The sequence below is a fragment of the Rhineura floridana genome, chromosome 4, assembly GCF_030035675.1.
Source record: "Rhineura floridana isolate rRhiFlo1 chromosome 4, rRhiFlo1.hap2, whole genome shotgun sequence".
Lineage (NCBI taxonomy): Eukaryota > Metazoa > Chordata > Lepidosauria > Squamata > Rhineuridae > Rhineura > Rhineura floridana.
In genome coordinates this window covers 147,751,801-147,773,558 of record NC_084483.1, presented here as the reverse complement: position 1 = coordinate 147,773,558, position 21,758 = coordinate 147,751,801, and the positions used below count along the sequence as shown (strand labels likewise).

The following is a 21,758-nucleotide window of genomic DNA, read 5'->3' as shown; positions in this document are numbered from 1 at the left end:
TATGATGCCTCTTGTGAACTGAAACTGTTCAGGTCCCTAGCCTTAGCTGAAGGGACTTCCTGTTGCAAATTGTATAGATAGCCTATTTTGATATACATTTCTCCCTTTCTTGCAATGTTAGAACATGGGGTAATCCAGTGGAATTGATTGGCAGGCAGGTCATAGCCATCATTTTAGACCCACGGAAATATTGCTAGCTTCAAAGTGAATTTTTATATATCCGTTAGTGGGCATTTGTTCCTAAGACAAAAGTAGTAATGACATTACTTCCTTTGAGAACTGTGAAAACAAATTGGACTTGGCGTACAGAAGCTTCACAAGACTAGGCCTCAAATATGGCTTTTTCCCTTTCTTGAAATGCTATGCTTGCTGTTTCATTAATATAGCATTATCTTCTCTTCTATTTACCTTCCCAGATGTTCCAGCCTATCATTTTACTTATTCTCATCCTTGTATTATTTTCATCCCTTTCTTATGCAACAATATTTAAACTTGTCTTCCTTTTCACATTGTTCTTTGTGCTGTAGACAGACCTTTTTCATTTTGCCATTGATTGTCGTATTTTCAGTTTGTTTTATTTTGTCCATCCTCCCAAGATAAGAAGTGCAAGAGCTATTGTTTCTGTAGTAATCGCTGCTGTAAAAACACTGAAGACTCCTCGTTTGAAAGAAGGGGCGCTGGGGGCCCTTATAAGCCAGAACACAAAAGAAACAAAAACTCTCCACAGCTGAATCAGAATTATGTTCATCAAAAAAGTTAGGTAAGGACATGAAAAGTAGATGCTTGTTCTTTTTATAATTTCTTTTTTTAGTAAGCTTGAGATAAAAATGAAACTGAAGATTTTGTGCTAATAGTTGGTTTTACAGAACTTGAAAATCATTTAGAACAGTAAAAACATTGCATGTCTCTCACCCCCAAATTGCTTATATTGCATTCGTGAGCTCACTAAAATTCCTTGTAGTTTGTATTGTGCAAATATACATATTTGTATAGGGAAGAGACAGCAGAGTTGTGAATTTATAAGAATTCTACACTGAGTTTGCCTGACTTCTGCTCTTGACGTTGATAAAGACTCAGAGCTTCTACTCCTTTGGGAGTTGAAAATATGACTGTTGAGTCTACGATCACATTTAGTGGCTTAACATCTTGGAAGAGATTGGAGTTCAAGGTTCTGGTTTGATAATATTGATGTACACAGTGTCACCAGTGTGGTATGAAACATCAGGAGGAAACATCAGGATAGTATGAATAATGATGTAGGTCTGGCCTTTCATTGACCAAACCTGTATGATGAGACAATAAAACTATATGAGAGTCCAAAGGACTAGATAGAGAGGCTTGGAGGCTGGCCTAAGGTTCATCATCCCCCAGCTGTAGATGCTTTCTTGAGGTCTCACTGCAGTCAGCACTGCATGCTTCCAATCCACTGTTTAGGATTGCATCCCTAAAAGGCACTGCATTGAATGTTACTATAGCATACCCCTTTGAGAAGGATATGCTTTTACCCATCCTATACCAGCCATTCTGTAGGCTGCAGCATAGAGTTACTAATTTTTTAATAGCGTTATTTATTTAGTCCATTCATATACCACTTATATTTTAAAAAAACTCTAAGCGGTGTACAAGTCCAATATCTTAAAGCAACAACTACAAAAAACAATGAAATAAAATTATGGCAGAGAGAAGCCCTGTTTGAGTGTTTCTCCTCATGTGATTTAACAACTGCATGACATTCCTGCACCCCTCTCTGTTGCTGCCCATGTAGCGGGGGGCACATTTGTAGATAGTAACTTGCTCTCCTTGCATAGGCTCCCCCATGATGTGAAGCCCAGCTCACACAGGGTTCCACCACAGGGCCAGCCTATGTGAATGAGCAGGCCTCCCCTCCCAACAGATGTATCCCCCAGTGCATGGGGGCAGGCTGGCAAGGAAGCAGGGGTGGGGATGGCATACAAGCCATTTTAAGTTGAGACCTATCCCAGTCTGCATCTGTGTTAGAATTGCTTTTAATATGTTTCTTTAATAATGTTTTTAACCCTTTTTTAAAAAGATGTTTTAAAGCTTTTTTTAAAAAAATGTTTTTAACGTTGTTTTGTTTTAATGTATTTTAAGGTCTTTTTATGATGTTCTAAAGTGTTTTTAGTGTTTCTGTTTGCCACCTTAGGCTCCTGCTGGGAGGAAGGGGGGGTATAAATAAAATAATAAATAAATAGTGGGCTCCCCCCGCTCTCCCTCTCATGCAGGTATTAGTCAGGTGAGGGGAGTAGCCACACAGGAGTGGAATTCAGGATGTTCAGTTTTGTTTACTGCATGAAAGCTGCATTTGCTGATTTCCCTTTTCTACACAAGCTACCGGAGCATTGTCCTCTTCATAGAAGGATAGAATAATAGAGTTGGAAGGGGCCTACAATGCCATTGAGTCCAACCCTCTGCTCAATGCAGGAATCCAACTTAAAGCATACCCAACAGATGGCTGTCCAGCTACCTCTTGAATGCCTCCAGCATTGGAGAGCCCATGACCTCCCTAGGTAATTGGTTCCATTGTCATATTTCTATCTTTATTTATTAAATTTACAGTATATCCCACCCTTCCTCCCAGAAAGAGCCGATACTGCTCTAACAGTTAGGAAGTTTTTCCTAATGTTCAGTTGAAATCTGAGTTACTGTAACTTGAGCCCATTATAGGGACAACATTAGCCCTCTTCCAGTCATCTGGCACTTCATCCATCCTCCACAATTTCGTAAAGATAATAGACAGTCATTCTGGGAGTTCTTCAGGAAGTTCCTTCAATACTCTAGGATGCAGTTCATCAGGTCCCGAACATTTGAACTTGTTTAAAGTGATTAGGTATTCCTTTACCGTTTGTCTATCAGTCTTAAGCTGCAGTCCTGCCCCTTCAACTTCACGTTTACCAGGTCATAGACCCTTTTTTGGGAGAAGACTGAGCCAAAGTAGGAATCGAGCACTTCTGCCTTTTCTTTGTCATCTGTTATCGTTTTGCCATCCTCACTGAGTAGCTGTACCACCTTTTCTTTTTTCTGCCTTTTACTATGCATGTATCTGAAGAAAGCTTTTTTGTTGCTTTTAGTAACACTAACCTCAGCTCATTCTCAGCTTTAGCCTTCCTGATGCCATCCCTGCAATTCTGTGCTACCTGTCTATACTCTTTGTGGCATGGCCTTCCTTTTACTTTCTGTATGTGTCCTTTTTTGTTTTCAGGTCATTTCTAAGCTGTTTCTGAAGCCACATTGCCTTCTTCTGCTGTCTCCCCCTTTTTTCTTTGGAATTGTTTTCCATTGTGCCTTTAGAATTTCCTCTTTTAGAAACTCCCTCCCATCTTGGACTCCTTTTCTCATTTATTATTATTATTATTATTATTATTATTAATAATAATAATAATAATAATAATAATATTTACATTTGTATACCGCCCCATAACTGAAGCTCTCTGAGCGGTTTACAACAATTAAAAACATTAAAAACAAATATACAAATTTAAAAACACTTTTTAAAAGCAACAACATTAGGGTTGTTTTCCATGAGACCTTACCTATCATTGCTCTGAGTTTAGTAAAATCAGCTTTCCTGAAGTCCAGGGCATGCATATGGCTACTCTCAGCTTTTGCTTCAGTTACAATCAAGAACTCAAGTATAACGTGGTCACTTTTGTCCTGAGTTTCGTAACAGCCACTTCATCCACCAAGTCATCTGTATTGGTTTGAATCAAGTCAAGGATAGCTGATCCCTCCTCCACTTCTAGCAGGAGACAGTTATCTTCAACACAAGTCAGGAATTTCTTGGAGGGGCTGTGTTTGGCAGAATTTGTCTCCCAACAGATATCAGGGCAATTGAAGTCCCCTATTACTACCGTGTCATGCTTCCTTGAAACATTGGCAATTTGCTTTTCATAAGTTTCATCCTTGACTTCTCCATGTTACCTTTATTCCTTGCCTCGTTTATTTTAATCCAGATATTCTTGGTGGAGCTACCAAGCTCATCCTTCTGTATTTCTGTGCGTGGATATATATATATATTTAAAATATAGTGTGACTCCTCCTCTCTTTCTCTTCCTCCTGTTCTTTTTAACAAGTTATATCCTTCAACCTTATAACCCACAACAGTTTAAAAGTTAATGATAGAACTATGCTGGAAATAAGATGCTAGTTCTATGTATTTTCCCCCATAATACAGATTCCATTACTTATAAACGAATGGATTCTGTACTTGTGCACTTGAGATGTCCAATCCTACTGTGACAAATCAACTGCTGTTACAGATCTTTAGAGCAGAACAACCAGCACAGCTGCACTGGGCTATAGGGTATTCCTTTTTTTTTTTTTTAATAATTTTTATTCAAATTTTTCCAAAAACAAACAAAACAAAGTCAAAAAGACATAACAATACAACAACAAAAAATAAAAATAAAATAGTTGACTTCCGATTTGTCGCAGATCAGCTATAAGTATATAATATACATCAAACCTGTCCCTTAATGTATACATACAGAATCCCTTTTCTCCATAAGCTGTCTTAATTAATCGTCAAATCCCAGTATCATCATTTTATTTTGATCTTTCAACAAAAAGTCTAAGAGAGGCTTCCATTCCTTAAGAAATGTATCTGTCGATTTTTCTCTAAGTAAACATGTCAATTTATCCATTTCTACTAAGTCCATTAATTTCAATAGCCATTCTTCCATTGTTGGTGTTGATTCCATTTTCCACTTTTGTGCATATAATAATCTTGCTGCCGTAATCATATACAATATTATTCTTCCATATTTCTTTTCTATTTGTTTATCCATAAAACCCAATAAAAAAAATTCTGGTTTTGACTGAATATTTATCTTTAGAATTTTTTGCATCTTCCTACCTATCTGTGCCCAAAATGATTTTGCCTTTTTACACAACCACCACATATGATAAAATGATCCTTCTTGTTGTTTACATTTCCAACAAACATTAGAAACATTACTATACATTTTTGACAACTTTTCTGGAGTCATGTACCAACGGTACATCATTTTATAAAAATTTTCTTTAAGATTATAACATAGTGTAAATTTCAAACCTTTTTTCCACATATTTTCCCATTGATCCATTTGTATGTTATAACCAAAATTTTTTGCCCACTTTACCATACACTCTTTTACTTGTTCTTCCTCCATATCCATTTTCAATAAGAGTTTATACATTTTCGCAATTATATTTTCATCATTTGTACACAATCCTATTTCAAAATCAGATTTACTTATTTCAAACCCATACATTTTCTTGTCCATTTTATATCTTTCTAACAATTGTAAATAGGCGAACCATTGAAAACTATATCCTTCCTTTGTCAGTTGTTCTCTCTCTTTCATTATATATTCTCCATGTACATTTTCTAATAGTTCTTGATAAGTTAACCATTTCTCTTTTCCAGCCATTTCTCTTCTATAAAACGCTTCTTGGCTTGAGACACATAATGGTATTTTCGAATAAAACCTTGGTTTATATCTATTCCATATTTTCAACAGAGGACGTCTTATAAAATGATTGTTAAAGTCTACATTTACTTTTACTTTGTCATACCATAGATATCCATGCCATCCCCACTTCAAATTATGACCCTCCAAATCCAATAGTCTTTTATTCCTCAATAAGATCCATTCCTTTATCCAGACTAGACAGCAGGCAGCAAAATAAAGTCTCAGATTTGGTAATCCCAGTCCTCCTCTTTCTTTGGCATCTTGTAGTAGTTTAAATTTAACTCTTGGTTTTTTTCCTTGCCATACAAATTTAGAGATATCTTTTTGCCATTGTTTAAAAGGTAAATCAGAGGATATTACAGGTATTGTTTGAAACAAAAACATCATTCTCGGTAATACATTCATTTTTATCACAGATATTCTACCCATTAATGACAGTTGTAGTTTATCCCATTTTAGCAAGTCTTTCTTAATCTCTGTCCATAATTTTTCATAATTATTATGAAACAACTTTGAATTTTTATTTGTCATAATGATACCTAAATATTTCAACTTTTTCTCTATTGTAAAATCTGTCTTGTCCATTAACACTTTCTGTTCCCTTAAAGTTAAATTTTTCACCAACATCTTTGTTTTTTGATTGTTAATCTTAAATCCTGCTAACGGTCCAAATTCTTTTAATTTGTCCATCAATACATTAATTCCTTCCAAAGGATTTTCTAGTACAATTATCAAATCATCAGCAAATGCTCTCAATTTATATTCTTCTTTTTTTATCTTTAATCCCGAAATTCTTTTATCTTGCCTTATATCTCTAAACAGCACTTCTAAGACCAGAATAAATAAAAGGGGAGATAAAGGACATCCCTGTCTTGTACCCTTTTGTATTTCACATGAATCCGTTAAATCTCCGTTAACAATTATCTGAGCCTTCTGAGATGTATAAATCGATCTAATCCATTTTATAAAATTGTCTCCAAAATCCATTTGCTCCAAAACCTGAAACATAAATTTCCAATTCAAATTATCAAATGCTTTTTCAGCATCTAAAAAAATCAAAGCTGCTTGTTTATCATTTCGTTGTTCTAAATATTCCAAAACATTCAAGACATTCCTGACGTTGTCACGTAATTGTCTTTTAGGTAAAAACCCTGATTGATCTTCCTGAATAAATTGTTGCAATATTATTTTCAATCTTTCTGCCAAGATCATTGTAAAAATTTTATAGTCATTATTCAATAGAGATATTGGTCGATAATTTTTTGTTTTAGTTAAATCTTGCTCCTCTTTAGGTATTAATGTTATATTAGCATTTTTCCAACTATCCGGTATCTTTCCCTCTTGCAGAATAAGATTCATTGTAGACTGTAAAGGTAGTAAGAGTTCTTCCTCCAAACATTTATAATACATTGCAGATAACCCATCTGGTCCTGGTGCCTTTCCTAATTTAATTTTGTTTATAGCTTCAGATATCTCTCTTGACGTAATAGGGCCATTAATAGCTTGTCTCTGAAAGTCTGTAATTTTAGGCAAATTCTGTTTAGATATATACTCTTCTATTTTTTCAGATGGAATTTCCTGACATTTGTACAATGTTGAATAATATTGATGAAAAATCTTTTTAATTTTTACATTATCTGTCAACGTCTCATCTCCTTCTTGTATCTTTAAAATAATATTTTTTTGATGTTCTTTTCTTAATTTATATGCTAACCATTTCCCAGGTTTATTTGCAAATTCAAAAGTCCTTTGTTTAGCAAAATTTAGTTTTCTTTCAATTTCTCTAACTGTCAGCATTGATACTTGCTTCTGTAACATTTTAATTTGATTTACAGTAGAAACTTTAGTTGGATTCTTTTTCAATTCTTCCTCTTTTTGTTTTATTTCTTCCAAAATTAATTGCATTTTCTGTTGTTTCTTTTTTTTTAATTCAGAGTTACATTTAATAAAATATCCCCTCATAAATGCCTTACTTGTATCCCAAACGATATTTTCACTTGTTCCTTTATGTAAATTATGTTCAAAAAACTCTTTTAATTTCTTCTTACATTCTTGTACTACTTTGTCATTCTGTAATAAAGATTCATTTAGTCTCCATCTAAATCCAAGATTTTTCTTTTTTAAAGTTAATATCACAGGGTTATGATCCGAAAAAGTTTTTGGTAATATATCCATTTTAAAAGTATCCTTCGCTAAAATTTTAGACATCCAAATCATATCAATCCTCGAGAATGTTTTGTGTCTTTCTGAGAAATAAGTAAATTCCTTTGCATTATCATTTATATATCTCCAGGTATCCACCAATTCTAAATTTTCCATCAGTTCAAAGCAAATCTTCGGTAAGTTACCCTGTGTCTCTTTGATATTTTTTTCAGAAAGCCTATCAATTTTTGGTGATAGGCTATAGGGTATTCCTGAGCTCACATCAGCTGGCCTTTGAATCTGGCAGAGCCCAGACAAAAGGTCTGAAAGTATCTGCTGTAATTCCATCTTTGAAAGTTCAGGGGCAAATTAGATGTGAGAGGGTCTTGTTTGTTTGCTCCAATCACTTATAAAGTGTGGGCAGGGGTAGGTGGATATAACTTTGACAGTAAATGATGTGTGTGGCTGAAGGGAGTTGAGCTCTCCCTCTTTGCCTGCTGTACCTCCCCACACACCATTTCTTCAGGTACTTTTCTCCCTGCCTGACTCACCTAAGCACGTTGTTTGTTGTATAAATTAAACATATACCCATTCATTTTACACTTTATTTATTTAATTTGTATCCCACCCTTCCTCCCAGCAGGAGCCCAGGGCGGCAAACAAAGCACTAAAACACTTTAAAACATCATAAAAACAGATCCTAAAACACATTAAAACAAAACAGCATTAAAAACATTTTTAAAAAATCAACTTTAAAAAAGGGTTAAAAACATTTTTAAAAAACATATCAAACAATTCTGACACAGATGCAGACTGGGATAGGTCTCAACTTAAAAGGCTTGTTGAAAGAGGAAAGTCTTCAAAAGGCGCCGAAAAGATAGCAGAGATGGCGCCCGCCTAATATTCAAAGGGAGGGAATTCCACAAGGTAGGTGCCGCCACACTAAAGGTCCGTTTCCTATATTGTGCAGAACGAACCTCCTGGTAAGATGGTATCTGCAGGAGGCCCTCACCTGCAGAGCGCAGTGATCGGCTGGGCATATAAGGGGTAAGACAGTAAAACTAGAACCTTGAACTTAGCCCGGTAGCAAATGGGCAGCCATTTACACTTGAATGTGGTAGATGCATGAAGAACAGCCATGGCTGCCCCAGTCACATCGAGTTTGGCCTTAGGTGGGTTTGGGCAATATCTGGCTGGGAGACCTTTTAGGGCAGGCTCTGGACGTTGCTGAACTACAACTCCCATCAGCGCCAGCAAGCATGGCCAGTGGCCAGGGATGATGTAGTTCAGCAACAATTGGAGGGCCAAAGGTTCCCAACACCTGTTTTAGAGCCATGCATGTTGCTCTTAACTCCTTGGAGGAAGGAATGGAAAGACGGTTTTAGAGTAACTACTTGTACTCCTGGCACACACTGCCTAGTCAGAGCACTGTCACCTGCGCGTACCCTTCATATATGTTCCTGTCCTGGTTCACAGCTGGGTGCCTGTGTTCAGCCTTGAGGCTTCATACTGGAATCCTCATAATATATAGTGGTCTAAAGCCCGCCTGTCACCACCAACCAGTCTGTGAGGCCTCCTAGTCAATGGCTGAATTTCTGTGAATGTACAATTCCCAGTCTCCAGGATCACAGAAGTTGCCATGGCCAAGATCCAGCAGCTGCAACCTCGCACAATACACTTGCATGTTGCAAGTACAAAATTGCGAGTGACAGAGGAGGCTTGCATAATTGGGAGGGGGATTGTGTGACCCACCTCACATTCCTCAGTGAAAGTTACTGTGGCCAAAATAGACTCCTTAATCCACAGAGTATGGTTGCTTGCATTAGCCTACAATTAAGAATATCTAGGAAGGACTGAAAAATAACTACAGTGTGAACTGTCTGTTGAAAATGTGCCTCCAAGATTACACATATTTGCATAGCCAGTAACTGTGATCCCTCAGCTCAAATGCAGGGTTAGTTCCTGGTTTGGGGGGAAACTATTAATGAGACCGCTCCCTTACATACAGTCACATCACAGCTGCTGGAAAGAGAGGGAATGGGTTGCAGCCAATGCTAGTTCTACTCAGTGTAGACCCATTGAAAATAATGACGATGACTAACTTAGGTTCATTAATTTCATTGAGTCATCTCTGAGTAAAGCTTAGTTGGATATAATCCTATATCCATTGAACATGTACAGAGTGCTTTCACCTCACCAATGATTCAAAAATTACCTATACCGTTCCTCGCATGTTTGTGAGCTACTATTAAAGAGACAGCCTGAGGAACTTCAGGGATTTGGTTTGTATTAGCTTTGTACTTGCTGTGCAGTACTACTTACGGCGTATGGCTGAAGCGATTAATTAATTAAACTTAAACAAACCTATGTCACTAACAATTGCCCTGCACGCAGCACCAAGCAGTCACTTAACATTAGGAGAAAGCATACTGCAAGGCATTTGGACAGAGGGGAAGGCTCGCACCAATACAGTTGACTGTTTTTATTGCCTCTTGCAATCAGTTCTCATTGGCGTTGGAGCGATGGAAAGGAGGTGTGGCAAAAGTGATGGCATTCGTTGCAGAGGCCCACAATGATCTGTGGGAAGCACAAACCAATGAAAGCATCAGAGTGCAGCCTTGGCTCTGAGCTACTGTGTTGACACTGCATTGTGATGTCTGCATCATGCAGCCTTGGCCCTGTGTTTTCTTAATTTTGTTACTAAAACTCTGGAACCATGCCCAAGATGGCAACTGGCATGTGTTTGTGTGTCCCTGCTTCCCAAAGTAATTTCTGTAGGGTGAATTGCTGAAAGCAGTCACGAGAAGAAACCTGTGTGTATATACCTGGTGCAATCTTGGAGGTGCCCTTCCACCTCATCTCCCTTGGGAGGAGACTGACCATTGGGCTGGACCAGGGCAAACAGAAGTACTGGGAAGAGCCTCTTAAGCACTCTGTGCCCTAGGAAGTATCCAGCCTTGCAGAGCATAGGTTACTCATATGGATCTAGTGTACACACAGCAACAGTTGGAATCATTTCTGAATTTTAAAAAAAGTATTCCCAGCTTTAACTTTCCCATTTTCAAGAATACTTTGGGACCACTGCTTTACCTGTAGGCAGAAGACCATTTCCAGTCATCTCAGAGCAATAAAGAAACAAGCAGGTAGTTTTGTTTACTCTCCTGTAATGTTGGGGTCTTGCTTGACTCCAAACACAATGACCTTGATGAGAAGAAAGATAAATACACCACTGAAATGACTTAGGGATCACATGAGTATGGTGCTACTGCATATAATTGGAAGGTTCTCTTTCAAACACTGGGATATTGCTTTCCTCTGAAGAAATTTGTGCTTGGAGCTCCTGATGATGGATGAAATAAGGATATGGCAATATGTGTCTTCAGGATCAGAGCGGGAAAAGTAGATGAAGTAAAGAACTAAACAGTCATTGGATAATAAAATATGCACAAAAGCAGTGCCTACATCTATCATAATAATGAAAAGAAGGAAAGCTTAGATAGATGAACTGTAGGTGATCTTCAGGAGTTGTTTACAACATGTCTAGAGCCTTAAGAACGTTATACTCAAGTTCCTTTGGTTGGCTTGGCCTGTATTAACTTCATGCTGCTGCTGTGGCCAGGGAAAACAAGAATTCTATATGCAGAAACAATTTTTTTACCAGCACAATGGTGTTGGGAAAGCTGAAGATAAGGACAAGTAAAAATGATATTGATCCATTTCTAATAGGACACATTAGAAAAGCTCTTGAGGTGCTTGATAAACAGTAGGAACATGTGGAGCTCTATAACAAAACGTTGCAGTATTGAGTGTTTCTGTTCAGAATTCTGCCTTGCCCGCTCTCATCCAGTTTTCCATCCTCCATTCTGTGCCCACTGAGTATGCTCAGTCATCATGGGAAGGGTTTTTTTTTGGGGGGGGGAATTGTCACTTCCAGACTGTTGCTATTTTCAGGTGGGTTTCACTTGCATACTGGCAAATTCAGGTTACACAATTGTAGTTGGTTGGAAGGTCTTGCACAACAAACCTGCTTCCCCCAAAGATTAGACTTTTTGCTATAAGGAAAGTGATAGGAAAATGCATTGGAAAGGGAGGGGTAATGCTTGACGCAACATCCCTGCTGACAAATCAGAATGAATGTTCAATAAATAGCCAACATCATCTAAACTCCCTGCAAACAAATTAGGTCATCTGGAAGCACCCACACTTCCCTGAAGAGTTACATAGAATTAAATAAATGTTTGCATACTGATGGAGCCAAACAGACTTCTATTTATTTTCAGTGAATTTAATGCTGGTTTGGTTTTTTTAACACCACCAAAAGGATCATAGTTGAGAACGCACATCTGGAAACATAAGAAGCTGGAGAAATAAATAGCTGTAAAAATTAAAATGCAAATATTTATGTATATTTTGAGCCAATTGTTTTCAGTGGGTCCCAGAATGCTGAGAAACATCTATTGATGATGGTCATAGAATCATAGAGTTGGAAGGGGCCTATAAGGCTATCAAGTCAACCTCCCTGCTCAATGCAGGAATCCAAATGAAAGCATACTTGACAAGTGGCTGTCCATCTGCCTCCAGTGTTGGAGAGCCCACCACCTCCTTAGGTAATTGGTTACATTGTTGTATTGCTCTTAACAGTTAGGAAGCTTTTCCTGATGTTCAGTTGAAATCTGGCTTCCTGCAAGTTGAGCCCATTATTCCGTGTCCTGCACTCTGGGGCGATCAAAAAGAGATCCTGGTTCTCCACTGTGTGGCAACCTTTCAAGTACTTGAAGAGTGCTATCATATCTCCCCTCAGTCTTCTCAAGGCTAAACATGCCCAGTTCTTTCAGTCTCTCCTCATAGGGCTTTGTTTCCAGTCCCTTGATCATCCTTGTTGCCCTCCTCTGAACCCGTTCCAGTTTGTCTGCATCCTTCTTAAAGTGTGGTGTCCAGAACTGGACGCAGTACTCAAGATGAGGCCTAACCAGTGCCAAATAGAGGAGAACTAATACTTCATGCAATTTGGAAACTATACTTCTGTTAATGCAACCTAAAATAGCATTTGCCTTTTTTGCAGCACATCACATTGTTGGCTTATATTCAGCTTGTGAACAACAACAATCCCAAGATCCTTCTCGCATGTAGTATTGCTAAGCCAAATATCTCCCATCTTCTAACTGTGAATTTGGTTTCTTTTTCCTAGGTGTAGAATTGTGCACTTATCCCTGTTAAATTTTGTTCTGTTGTTTTCATCTCACTGCTCAGCCTATCAAGTTCCCTTTGAATTTTGTTTCTGTCTTTCACGGTATTAGCTGTGCCCCTGAATTTTGTATCATCTGCAAATTTGATAAGCATGCTCTGTACCTCCTCATCCACGTCGTTAATAAAAATGTTGAAGAGCACTGGACCCAGGAGCGAGCCCCGTGGTACCCCATTTACCTCCAGTTTGAGAAATAACCATTGATGAGCACTCTTTGAGTATAATTCTGGAGCCAACTGTGGATCCACCTGTTCCATCCAGCCCACATTTAGCTAGCTTGTTAATCAGAATATCATGGGGCACTTTGTCAAAAGCTTTGCTGAAGTCGAGATACATTATGTCCACAGCATTCCCACAGTGTCAGGCCCAGGATGTGACTCAGGAACCAGACCAACGGCTGTAGTTAATTCGTGTTTTATTAGGGTAATGTCCAAACAAAGACTGCGTTTTCTCATGAAGCAATACAGGGATACAGGTCCTGCGGCATTGGGAGAAAGTTGACAGAGCAAGGGACTTCTTCCCGCCTGTTCTTTAAGAAGGGGCCAAACGGGCGCGCAATCTTTCGCTCCTCCTTAACTGCCCCTCAGGTACTGCCCGCCTTCCCCCCCTTCTCTCCTGTCTTTTCAGCTGTCTGCGTGTGCGCGGTGAGGGGGGAAGCATCACCCCCTCCTCTTCTGAAGTTTCCGATTCCAGGATGGGGGATAGGGGAGGGGCTGATGGTAAACTGCCTCCCCACTTTTCGGCTGTGAGCAGCCCTCCCTCTTTCCCCTCTTGCTCTGAGCCTGAAAGAGGGGGAGGCGTGAGAATGTCCAGGGAGGGCTCAGGCTCCCCGTTGCTAAGCGACCTTATCACTGGCAGTTCCTCTGTTTCGTCTTCGCTCCAAAGGGGGGAAGTTCCTCCCCCTTCCCTCTGCCATCCATCTGAATACTCTTCTCCCAACTCTCCGGGATCCAGCTCCCCGGGATTGGGACCCCAGCTCTGCCTTCCGACACACAGTCTACCAGGGAGGTTACCTGATCAAAAACCAAGATAAGATTAGTCTGACAAGATTTGTCCTTGATGAATCCATGTTGGCTTCTAGAAATCATTGCATTGTTTTCAAGGTGCTTCCAGACTGACCGCTTTATAATCTGCTCCAGAATTTTCCCAGGGATTGATGTTAGCCTGACTAGTCTGTAGTTCCCAGGTTCCTCCTTTTTGTCTTTTTGAAGATAGGGACAACATTAGCCCTCATCCAGTCATCCAGCACTTCACCCATCTTCCACAATTTTGCAAAGATTTCTTACCCTCCCTTCACCATGATGTCCCAGGTGGGACCTTTCTTGACTTCACCATGAGGTCCCAGGGGTGGGGTTGCAACAATAAAAAAAATAAAATTAAAATCAGTTAAAACAAATTACTGTCAAAAGAATAGGGTGGGTCCGCAGGTGTCAAAGGCCAGGGTTAAACGGTGTGTTTTCAGATTTTATGCACCTTACATTATTTTTTTCAAGTAATGTACAGTTGAGCCCTGCTTTATGGCACTTCTCGGCGCTTCGCTAATGTAGCAGTTTTGAATTGTGTTCATGTCCCATATGTTCAGCGCTTGTTCCGGTTTTGCAGCGATTTTGCGACATGACACAAATTGATGGTGCCTGACGCCCTGAGCGCGTCGTCAGAGCTTGGAAACATTCCTTTTTTAAACTACAGTTGGGCTGATGGGAGTTGTAGTTCAAAAAAGAAATGTTTCCAAGCTGTGACAACACGCTTAGCAGCTGAGTCCGAGAAGGGCATCCGGCACCATTTTATTGTCGAGGGAGGCGGCGGAGGGCAAGCAAGCGCACGAGCGAACAGGCAGGGGGAAGAGCGAATGGGCAAGGGGGGGATGAGCGAGGGAGGCGGCGATGGGCAAGCGAGCATGCGAGCGGGCAAGGGGGAACAAGCGAGGGAGGTGGCAGAAGGTGAGCGAGCAGGCGCGGGCAGGTGGGCAGCTACTTGCGATCCGCGGCAGGGAGCCTGCTGCAGAAGGGGAGCACTGTTCCCCCACCATAATGAGGGTGAGCAAGCAGGGGGGGAAGGCGATGCATGGAAAAGTGGAACATCGATCAGCTGTTGCAGGGGGAGCAGGGGCCAAGCACTGTCAGCTGGAGCTCCCCGCACTACAGCTGATCTATGTTCCGCTTTTTGGCGATTTTTGCTTTACAGCGGGGGTCTGGTCCCTAACCTGCCGTATAAGTGGGGCTGTACTGTATCTTTAATATGACCACTGTCCATTAGAATATCCCATCCATTTGTTTGTCTCAGGACAGGTAGCAATTCAAAATATAAAATAGGCTGAAATGCAGCTTAAAATTATTCTACTAAAACATTGGTTTTTAAACTGTAGGCCTGGAACCCTCAAAGGGTTATCAGGGGTTCCTTAATGACCAAATATTGTGGTGACCAGTCCACACAGGGTGAGGCCCCACAAGCCTGTCCAACACCCCAAGTGAACTGAATGAGAACCCTAGAATGTGCCTCAGAATGCTCTTCTGTGCTCATGGTCATGGCAGGTGAGCAAGATTCCTCAGCAAATGTTGATGTGGAAAGGGTTCCCTGGCCTGAAGACAAAAACTTTTCTGATTAAAAATCTTCATATCCATTTCTGGCCAGTACAAACGTTGCTTAAAGGTATTTTACAACACTTTCTGGAATGGTCCAAACTTGCATTGTGATTTGTGGTTTCTTCTAGTCATGCCCTATGATGGTTTCTAAAACCTCAGAGCAGTCACTGAAAAAGCCTCTCGGTCTATTTACACTCTTCATTATTTCTTTGTAGATAGAAGGGGTATTAGCAAGAAAACTCTCCTGCCTGATCATTGCAGTTGTGATGGAAAACAGGGAGTAAAGGATGGTCACTGAGACAAATAGTCCTAATTTCACATATATTTATGCTAATGGGGTCTGAGCTGGCAGTGACTGACCAGGAAGAAGACTTGGGGTTGTAATGGATAGTTTGATAAAGATGTTAATGCAGTGTGTGGCAACTGAACAAGGCAAATTATGGAATTCCCTCCCAAAAGATGCAGTGATCACCACCAACTTGGATGGCTTTTTAAAGGGTTAGATAAATTCATGGGGGATAAGGGTGTCAGTAGCTGCTAGCCAAGATGACCATATTCTACCTCCACTGTCAAAGGAAGTACGTTTTTTATTTAGGGTTGCCAGGTCTCTAGTTTTCACCCAGGGACTCCAGATTTTTGGGGTCCTCTCTGGGTCTCCGGGTGAGGCACCTTAATCTTCGGACTCTCAGCTTTCATTTAAAAAAAAATTAAGGTTCTAGGTGGTCTGGTTCAAGAGATATACACCAAAACATCAGCCGCCTTCACCCCTGCAACTTCTTAAATGAGCTCATAGCTGGCTGCTCTAATCCAGCCCTTTCAGGTTTGTAGCCAATAAGTGAAGTCAGGGTTGTGATTGACAAGGCAGTAGCTAGACCCTATTGCAAGGCTAGAAAACTGACGTTTTTCCCTGCTTAACTGAAAACCTCATAAATTGAGTAAGTATGTAGCTTTCAGACTTTTTCTCTCTTCTATGCAGGAGTCAAACAAGTTTAAATTTTCCTGGGCTGTTGAAGAGGGCAGTGTTTTGAAAGCCTTCCCAATATAAAGCTTTAATGCTATACTCGCTTTTCTGGGAGTAAAGTTGCAGTGCTAATCCCACATACCTGGAGTAAACCCCATTGAATTCAATAGGATTTACTTTTGAGTAGATCTGGTTAGGATTGTGCTGTAAATTAATGGGACTTTTGAGTGAACATAGCCAAGAATTGTCTTTGTGTTGTAAATCTTTCTCTCCCCCTACAATCCTATTTTTAAAAGCAAATAGGCAGGGCTTACATAGGTATCACTGCTTTTATTATGTAGGAAACATACTGATTTTATTTTTTAAAAAAAATGTTCTTCAATGACCAACTGGTTTTGACAATAAACTATTATATGGGGTGTATGTATATTTACATCTCCAGTGTTTGTGTATAGGGAACCTTTCCAATAACCCTGTGAGGTAGGGTTGCCAACTGGAAACCAAGGCAGCTCATAACCATAAAAACAAGTATAAACAGTTGCAAAATAGCTTCAAGAGGCATGATTCTGAATTTTGGGTTGGGTGAATGAAGTTCCTTATCACTTGAGGTTGCAGTTCTGTGCGTGCTTCCCTGCTTGAGTAAGCCCCATTGGATACATTGGGACTTGCTTCTAAATAAACATGGGATTGCACTATAAATATCGTTAGAGGTTGTGTAAATAAACATAGTTGATAATCATGCTTATATAAATATTCATACTATGTCCCGATAAGTATCTGATTTCACACTATGGTTGTACATAATTATTTCCTCTACATTTTAAGTGTGCCCTTCTTCCTTGGGGTGATCATAGTTCCCCTCTGTTTTCATCCTGAGGGGCAGATTAGGCTCAGAGATGGTGAGTAGCCCATGATCTCCCAGTACACTTTATAGCTCATTTCCATTTTAAAAAAATATTTAAAACGATTTACATGCAGGAAAAGTTTATTAAGTAGATCCACACAATATGTTTAAAGCACATCCATCTCGCTTTTAAAGCACATCTTCCTCTAAAGAATCTGGGGAAGTGTAGTTTCTCCCTCACAATTATAGTGCTGACCTCCCTTAACAAACTACAGTTCCCATGATTCTGTGGTGGGATTTATGTGCTTCAAATGAATGTGCTTGAAATGAATGGTGTGGATCTGCCCTAAATATGATGTGCATTCATTAGTGAATTGAAAAGAACAATTTTAAAAGATACTTTTCTAAACAGAGAAAGGGCTATAGCTCAGTGGTAGGGCATATGCTTTGCATGCAAAGGTCCAAAATTCAATTTCCAGAAAAGAGTATTGCCTGGAATCCTGGAGAGCCATGGATGCTAGTCCATGTCATCAGTACTGAGCTAGATGGTACCAAATGGCCTGAGTCGGTATAAGGCAGGTTCCTTTGTTCCTAAAAGAGGAAAGAGACCCAAAGGCCACAGTGACTCTAAAATGTATGTATTTTATTTACATTTATATACCACTTTATTGTAAAAAATCTCAAAGCGGTTTACAGAAGGAATTAAACAATAAAATTATTGGCAAAACCAGTTAAACAGGTATTTAAAAACATTCACAATAATAAAATCAACAATGACTTAAAAACAGATAAAAACACAATAGCTTCTACATGCCTGGGTAGGCTTGCCTAAACAAAAATGTTTTTAACAGATATTGAAAAGAGTACAATGAAGGTGTCTGCCTAATGTCAATAGGCAGTGAGTTCCAAAGCATAAATACTTCCACACTAAGGGACTGATTTCTTACAAGAGCAAAACAAGTTTAAAGCACATCCATCTCGCTTTTAAAGCACATCTTCCTCTAAAGAATCTGGGGAAGTGTAGTTTCTCCCTCACAATTATAGTGCTGACCTCCCTTAACAAACTACAGTTCCCATGATTCTGTGGTGGGATTTATGTGCTTCAAATGAATGTGCTTGAAATGAATGGTGTGGATCTGCCCTAAATATGATGTGCATTCATTAGTGAATTGAAAAGAACAATTTTAAAAGATACTTTTCTAAACAGAGAAAGGGCTATAGCTCAGTGGTAGGGCATATGCTTTGCATGCAAAGGTCCAAAATTCAATTTCCAGAAAAGAGTATTGCCTGGAATCCTGGAGAGCCATGGATGCTAGTCCATGTCATCAGTACTGAGCTAGATGGTACCAAATGGCCTGAGTCGGTATAAGGCAGGTTCCTTTGTTCCTAAAAGAGGAAAGAGACCCAAAGGCCACAGTGACTCTAAAATGTATGTATTTTATTTACATTTATATACCACTTTATTGTAAAAAATCTCAAAGCGGTTTACAGAAGGAATTAAACAAAATTATTGGCAAAACCAGTTAAACAGGTATTTAAAAACATTCACAATAATAAAATCAACAATGACTTAAAAACAGATAAAAACACAATAGCTTCTACATGCCTGGGTAGGCTTGCCTAAACAAAAATGTTTTTAACAGATATTGAAAAGAGTACAATGAAGGTGTCTGCCTAATGTCAATAGGCAGTGAGTTCCAAAGCATAAATACTTCCACACTAAGGGACTGATTTCTTACAAGAGCAAAACAAGTACTTTGTGGCATCTGTAACATGGAGAGCACACTTTGAACTTGGAGGTATTATGTGTTGACAGGGTCTCACTCATGTCAGCAATTGTGCTACAGCATTCTGCACTAACTGCAGCCCCCGGGTCAGGTTGTGCTGCATAGGGATTTCTGTGACCTTGGCTGACTGGTTGCCAGAATTCTTTTAGTTTTGTTTTTTGGTTAGGAATCCTGACTGGTTGTGAGATGCTGAGTTTTCTGCCTTACCCAAAGGAATCTTGTTGTGGTTGAATCCCTCCCATAAAATAGTGACACCCAGTGGAAGCATCCAGGGATAAGGAGAGGAGCTCTAGAGCTGTAATGCAGGGGTAGGCACACTTCAGGCTTGTTAAATCTGCGTTTGTTTTTAACAAAAACCCTGAGATCCACCAACCAGAGCCAGCTGTAAAAGATATACACTTACCCAGGAAATTATTCTGAGTAACAGAATTGAATGCAGCTCACATCCAGTCCTGGAAAATCCCTCCTCCTCCTTCATTTCAGCAATATCGTTTGATGGAAAGTTGCTTTGTTCATATTGTCAGAATTTGGGAAATACCTGCTGATTTACTTCCCTGCTGATCTCCCCAATTGGGAAGCAGTTAGAAGTTAGAAATCCTTACTGATTTTCTTTAAATCCCTCAGTAGATCCTTGTTTACCTTCTCTTGCCCCTGCTCTAAGCATGCACTATAATACCAGTTTGAGCATTTGGGATAAAATTAAACAGTGACCCAGTTCCCTGTATGTAAAATATGACGCTTGAGCTTTGGTGTTTGTCTGAGTGATTAAAAAGAGAAGGTGCGAGATCCATTAGCATCAATATGAGCAAACAATGGAAGCATGGACATAAGGGAAGAATATACTCTTGAGAGAGTCTGGATGTTGCTTGGTTGTGCCATCTAGATATGGCTGTTATGGTCATAGGATGCTTTGCTGAAACCTGCTAGTCCTTTAAATTGAACCATTTGCATAGTGCTTGACCTTCTTTATGGTGATGATCCTCACAAAAACTTTGTGAACAAGGTCACTATTGTTCTTGTTTTATAGAGGAGAGAGTAGCGGCCAGTGGAGCGGAGTTGCCCTCCTGACACTGATGTTGCTGTAGATTACCATGGCGGAGCAAGGGAGGTATGGTATTTTTAATGTAGGCCAGAGATGAGGAATAATTTTCAGTCCAAGGGTCACATTCCCTCATGGACAGCCTTCCTGGGGCCTCATGCCAGTGGTAGGTTGGGCCAGAGGCAAAAAAGTGGGCAGGGCAATGGATGTGACTCTTAGGGTTGTATTCAAAGTAGCACTAAGCAGATAATTCCGTCAATGCAAGGATTTCTCCTTGTGCAATGGAATTATCTCTTCCCCTGTTGTCCTCCCATGTGCTCCTTAAATCTGTTCTGGGGGTTCACCCAACCCTCCAGAACAGATTTGGGGACTGCATGGTGGAGGAAGGAGGGAGATCCCATGCTGTATCTTTTACGGTACTTTCCAGCAAATAGAGAAATAAATGAAAATACTAGGGGATGGGTCTCCACTTCAAATTCTACATTGACATTAGTTGATTCTGACTCCCTTGCAGTGGTGATTTTTGTAATGAAGAAAAAAAACCCACACTGCTTATCACTTGAAATGCTTTTCTTCTGTATGCAGAATGTGTTTTGTTTTCTGGGAGAATATGCAGAAACTGGAGAATCAAGAAGAAAGAAGTGCCTGTGCAAAGTCGTCAAAGCAGCAAAAGCATTTCAATAGACTTCTGAGGGGCCACCAGCATGTTTCATGATTGGAGGCCAAGCTATTTATTTGGTCAACCATGCACAGCTGACAAGATCCATCTACATTGTGCTTGAAAAGCTTCTGCAAAATTATGAAAAAAATGACTTCCTTGTTCAGCTCAGTTTCACAAAGAGCAGAGACTGCAGCCAGATTCTGAATCTGCCAAGAGCAGCTCTAGGAAAGTGTGCCAGGCAGACCAAGGAATGCAGGACCAGCGGAACAATTCATCCAGGCACATTGGATTTTACACCAAGTATGGCAAAGAGAAGCAGAAATGTTATTGAGGTATGATGGTAAAACAAAATTGATCCACTTTTTAAACTTGCATTACATTTTTATCCTACCATTCCTCCAAGGAGACCTCTTGTATCCTCATGACAATGCTGTAAAATGGCTAGGTTGTGTAAGTACTGGCTGACAGTTTATTGATTTGTTACAAATCAAACATTAAGTAAAGGCAGATGGCTGTTCATGTTCCACTGCATTTTTATATATTGTGCCATAGTAGAAACTTTAGGTAGAGTTGTAAGGGATCATTTAAATATTATGATTTCCATATGGAAGCTGCCAAAACTACTTATTGTTTGCAGGGATAATGGCTCCAGGTGCATTTCCCTGGGGAGAGCATTCCACAAACTGGGGGGAGGGGGTTAATGAAAAGGCCCATTCTTGTGTGGCCAGCCTCTGCACCTCTCTCAGATGAGGCCCAGGGAGAAGGGGAAAGAGCATACTACTGATATCTGCGTTGCCAGTATTCCATCAATTTTACCAGACGCATTCCAAGTTTTAAAAGTCCAAAGACCTTGATGAAAACAGTTGAATGAAGATGAGAAGTTTTAACAGTTTCCCCTTGGTTTCATTATTTTTCCATTTCTTAGATAGCTAGGCAATTTCTTAATACTCATTTTCATAATAGTAACAGTAATTTTAATTCTAGAGCTTATTATCCTTTTACTGTAAGAGGATTACATGGCATTGG

The 21,758-nt window shown here is 39.7% G+C and overlaps 1 protein-coding gene across 11 annotated transcripts in view; it reads left to right on the top strand.

The window, feature by feature from the left end:
• Positions 1 to 21,758, top strand: part of LOC133383642 (protein SOGA3-like) — a 53,967-nt gene that overhangs the window by 24,203 nt on the left and 8,006 nt on the right. For 3 of the 11 annotated variants that reach the window (XR_009762357.1, XR_009762358.1, XR_009762355.1), the window contains exons 6-8: positions 597 to 760; positions 20,060 to 20,140; positions 20,657 to 20,722. Coding sequence is in view for 3 of the 11 variants with exons in the window: in XM_061624704.1 (XP_061480688.1) it covers positions 597 to 731 (135 nt within the window). In the remaining 8 variants the exon portion in view is untranslated. Of the gene's footprint in view, positions 1 to 596; positions 1,953 to 2,349; positions 2,369 to 7,764; positions 7,811 to 20,059; positions 20,141 to 20,656; positions 21,065 to 21,758 lie in introns of those variants that run through there. The other 8 variants (XR_009762360.1, XR_009762359.1, XR_009762354.1 and 5 more) reach the window with 7 other exon arrangements.